Raw genomic sequence first — 5,025 nt, forward strand, 5'->3', positions numbered from 1 at the left:
AGGCAACCCCACGCCAATTAGGACCTCGATCTGGATCGAGCAGGCGCTCTCCATCGACGTGGCTTGGGCAGGTGAGCCAATCGCAGCGGATTCGGCCCTCAGCTCCTCCGCCGTGATGGCCGCGCTGCCGGTGGCCAAAAAGGCGCTGCAGAGGCTCGCGGAGCACGGCGACATCGCTCGCCGCCCTCACCGCACCTCCATTCCCCTCCACCACCTTCCCTCCCTCCCTCTACACGCCCATCTATATAAGGTACGCCTCCCTCTCCCATCACCTCTCTCCCCGCGCTTCCGGAAGTCGGGGTCTTGGGTTTGGTGTGCCGGTGCGCTGATGGATCTGGCGGGGTTGCTGGTGTGCTGCAGGAGGGTGGCCGGATGTCGGACGCGCCGGCGAGCCCGCCGGGCGGCGGAGGAGGCGGCGACGGCGGCGGCTTCGGCGGCGTCAGGGAGCAGGACAGGTTCCTGCACATCGCCAACATCAGCAGCATCATGAAGAAGGCCATCCTGGCCAACGACAAGATCGCCAAGGATGCCAAGGAGACCTTGCGGGAGTGCGTCTCGGAGTTCGTTGCTTCATCGCCAGCGAGTGAGTGCCTCTGTTGACCACTGCTGCTCTGTTTTGCCTGCCCGAATCAAGTGTGGTCTGGTGCTGACCTATCGCCATTTTTCTTGTCTGTACTGTAGGGCGAGCGACAAGTGCCAGAGGGAGAAGCTCAAGACCATTAACATCGACGAGCTGCTCTGGGCGATGGCCACGCTAGGCTTTCAAGAGCACATTGAGCCCCTCAAGGTTTATCTACAGAAGTACAGAGAGGTGCATGCCCATTTAGCCATGTGGGATTTTTTTATCTGAACTAATTGGGGATGGATTAGTTCTTTGAGAGTTAGGTAGGTCCATGGTAGTTTAATATGTTGCTGCTGTAGCCTGAAAAGCTCTGTTTCGCACTTTGGTTAGTCCTAGTTGGCAAATTTAAACGCTCATGTTCAGCTTGGTGACTGATGAGAGCCCACACTACCTGGCACCAATCATCTTATTGTCCTTAGAACAAGTGTTGATTTATCCCTCCAATTACTACTGTCATTGAGATCTTCAATTCTTTTTTGTACTATTAATTTAGATAACTAAATGATTTGAAGCACTAAGAATTGTCTCCGGAGTCCAACTATTAAAATGAAGTCTTTTATTCAACTGGGACATGCATGCGTACATGTGCTTGGAAGATATATTCTCAATGTTCATCTCAGAGCGTGATGGGGCTTTTTCTGTCTTGTGCAGGTTGCTGACTTTGGTCTGGCCAAGATCCAACACGAAGACGACACAGCCATGTGTCTACACTAGTGACGGGGACTTTCGGGTACGAAGTCAGGTAGATCTGCCGAATCGAGATGCGATTGATGATAAAAACTCATGCAACAGAGATATCATAACATTTTCATTTTGTTACATGTTTATATTTATTCAAATTCAGCTGTTTACATGGCGGACCGGTCCACAGATGTTTTCTTCATGCAACAGTTTAAGTTGCTTCCAATTAAATCTGCTGTGAATGTGTTATATATAATTGAATCTGAACAAAATTTATTCCTTCAATCCTATTCATGTTTGCTCGGTGCAGATTAATTGATTGTCTCAATGTTGCCAAAGCTAGCATGTTATCATGCCAATGTATTAAAATTAAGGGATATGAAATAAACCCCCTCACGGAAATACAATCGTATGCACCTTAGCATGGAAATACATCAAATTTGGATGAAAGGCAACATAAATGGCTTGTTGATCCAATTCAAATTATACCATGAACTTATTCTGCATGTATTCAACTAGATCAAGTACAAGTACATTAGTTCGTCATATCTGCTATTAATACACTGTCCAAGTCATGAATTTCCTGAACTGGTGCCTGCATATATTTGGGTGCTTGTCAATTAGAAAATGTCTTCATCTAGCCTTGTCTCATCATTAAATTTTGTGTTTCTTCATCAAAATCAACATCCCTCTCTTGTGTTCCTGTTATGAGAATTGTTCCTTCAAGGATATTCTAGAATGACATATGTGTTCAATCTTCAATGTGAACAATTGGTGTTTTCCTCTTTGTTTTGGCCCCTAAACATTTTTCTTGAAGATCCACTGCCGCATCCTGTTCCTGGTACAGCAAGTACTAGTAGTGCTCTGAATATAAGTGTTGCATGTGTAATTAATAAATGGCAGAAATAACACCCGCTTGGAATCTCCCGGTCCTGGCGCGTGTGATCTGACTGGGTTGCGTTGGTGTGTGTTTGCAGGACAAGGTGGTGAACCTGCTGTTCGAGAAGAGGCTGAAGTTTTGGCATCGGTGGAGGCCGAAGAGGATCTGCAAGGATCTCAGCAGCATCGGCGACACTGGGATGCTGAATACCAGTTTCCTGTAAAAGAAATCTACTGCACTTGTCATCTATATTTCCTATAAAAGAAATATGCTGAATACCAGTTTCTACTAGTCTGACGGCGGCTTGTGTGCGTTGCAGTTATTATCTCTGTCACCAAGGAGGGTGCCAAGTTCTCCACTGCTGGAGACATTCGAACTGCAAACATCATTTGCAGGCAGAACAAGACTGTTGACAAGGTATCTTGTGTTGCTTCTCCCCTGCTTAGTACTGTGAATCTGTTTCCTATAGGCATTTAGATAGTGTGACTTCTTAGATATACTGCATACTGAAAGTTAAGAACCCCAACTGATTTAGATAGTGTGACTTCTTAGATATACTGCATTTAGATAGTGTGATTCCTTGTTGGTTACTCAGTTTTTATATCTGGCCAGTGTTGTAATACACTATTGTGTCCCTATGATGTGAAAGTTATGGTCTGAATAGCTTTATATTAGGATCTGCTTGAGTCCCTATGATGTTCTCTCTTAGTATCATGTCATGAGCTGTGAGTCGTGCATATATAACTGAGCTGTATAAGACCAGCAAGTTTTTTTTGCCAATTAGCTTTCCGTGTGCATGCTCTTATTCCCCATAGCACTAAGAGAGGACCTTACTGATTCCCATATTACTAATTTCTGTATCAAACATTATTATTTTGTATCTATGTGCTAGCTCTGTCAAATATAATCAACCTGCCTATGTTCCGTTTTGCTATTTGTACTTGGATAGAAAAGCTAAAATATGTATAGTGCTCTATGTGTAATACCAAGTTGTTCCTGTTATTTACAAACTGCTATTCTTATACACTGATCCACAACACCTTACATTACACATTTGAAATTAATTAAAATACATCTAAACACAGTGCTTCAACACAAATTTATCCTATGATTATACCTGAGACATTAGTTTGTTTTTATGCTTTTGTTTCCCACAATGCTTCAAGCTTGTTTATTAACTCGATTTGTTGTTATTCCGTTCAACAGGAGACTGCAGCAGAAGCAGAGAAGACGGATGCTACACCAATCCAAGAGTAGCTAGCTTTAACTTGGCAGAGCGTTTTATTTTTCAATCGCAATATTTGTGATTGTGTGGAATATTGTATGGTTTTGTACGTGAAGTTTAAAGTTCCTGGGCATGCAATATTTGTAGGTTAAACTGGTTGTTGTGATGTGAACGAGTGTATGGAGTTTCACATGTTTTGTTCTGTACAGAATATATTGTAATAAACCTGTTTTGGTTGTTATTTGAAGATTTTCATATTCTTTTCTTCTTTCTGTTTGATATATACTGCTTAAAAAGCGATGTGGATCCACTGCCAAGAAAAATCTAACAATTGGGACCCATCTAAAAACTTGACCACAAAAAACCCTCGAAAATAAAAATGAAATGGACTGCAAAAGGCCATGCCTAGAAAATAAAAAGGCCGAATTGTTGGGCCAGGCCCATGTAGCCAGAGAAAATTAATAGAGAAATTATACAGTAAAAAGGACGAATGGTTGGGCTAAGCCCATGTAGAAAACCGAATTGGACCGGGCTGAATCTTGTGCCACATCAGCTTGCCACGCTAGATGCCTACGTGGCCTGGGGAGGTTGCTAGTGACCAAAACGCCACAGTAGACATATTTTGGTCATAAATGTCTACGACCATTCCAGAAGAAAGGTCGCTATAGTTAGTTAATGCCGGCCAGCTTTTGACCTTATGTTTTTGGTCACAAAAAGGTCACAAATTGAAAACAATGACCATTCAGTGACCAATAGTGGTGGTCACAAGTTGACATATTTCTTGTAGTGACAGTCTGCATTCTTACTCTCTCAAATATATATATGGTGGACACTCTCCCTCACTCAAAGACACACAAGGAGCTGAAACAGACCTAAAGTCAACCCATTCCATATATCGAGCAATGACATAGAAAAAATGCCCTATGTTTTGCCGAAATATCATTGAATTCATGTTCTGGCAAATCACGAGCTCTCGATATGCCCTACATTGTAGCACAAGTCATGCTAAAATTCATGAAAAAATTCGGCATGACTTTTGCTAAGGACATGACATATCGAGCGCCTGAAATTTGCCGGGACGGAAACGAATCAACATTCTGGGAAAATATAGGCCACTCGGAGGCACATTGCAAACAAGAACACCAAGACATCCTCTATAGTCAGAATGCGTCATCATCGACATCAATGACATGGCAACTATATAGCACTAGCATTTTCATCATCGACATTTACAACACATTATCATTTAGCTATTCTCACCTAGAGGTCCTAAGGGGTTGACGATGGGGACGACTGCGGGGATGAGGCATGGGCAAACTTAATTTCTGCATAAACAAAATATATTAACCACTTACTATAAATAAACTAATTTTATTAAGCACTTACTATAAATAAACTAATTCTATTAAGCACTTACTATAAATAACTATAAATAAACTAGTTCTATTAAGCACTTACTATAAATAACCTAGTTAGTTAACCTAGCTAGTTAACCTAGTTAACCTAGATCATTAACCTAATTAAACTAGTTAACCTAGCTAGCCAACCTAGTTAACCTAGCTAGTTTGAACTTTTACTATTTAACTAAAAAATCTACTCTATGGAAGAACAGATTGA

At 42.0% G+C, this 5,025-nt stretch overlaps 1 protein-coding gene across 1 annotated transcript; it reads left to right on the forward strand.

Annotated features, from left to right (window-relative positions):
• The first annotated feature begins 372 nt into the window (after positions 1-372).
• LOC123158787 (transcriptional activator HAP3-like) lies at positions 373-3,440 on the forward strand. Its single transcript, XM_044576631.1, has 7 exons — positions 373-548; positions 682-811; positions 1,274-1,325; positions 1,467-1,540; positions 2,281-2,395; positions 2,503-2,600; positions 3,390-3,440. The coding sequence occupies exons 1-7, from the start codon at positions 373-375 to the stop codon at positions 3,438-3,440; spliced, it is 696 nt and encodes a 231-aa protein (XP_044432566.1).
• Positions 3,441-5,025: the final 1,585 nt, after the last annotated feature.

The sequence above is a fragment of the Triticum aestivum genome, chromosome 7B, assembly GCF_018294505.1.
Source record: "Triticum aestivum cultivar Chinese Spring chromosome 7B, IWGSC CS RefSeq v2.1, whole genome shotgun sequence".
NCBI lineage: Eukaryota > Viridiplantae > Streptophyta > Magnoliopsida > Poales > Poaceae > Triticum > Triticum aestivum.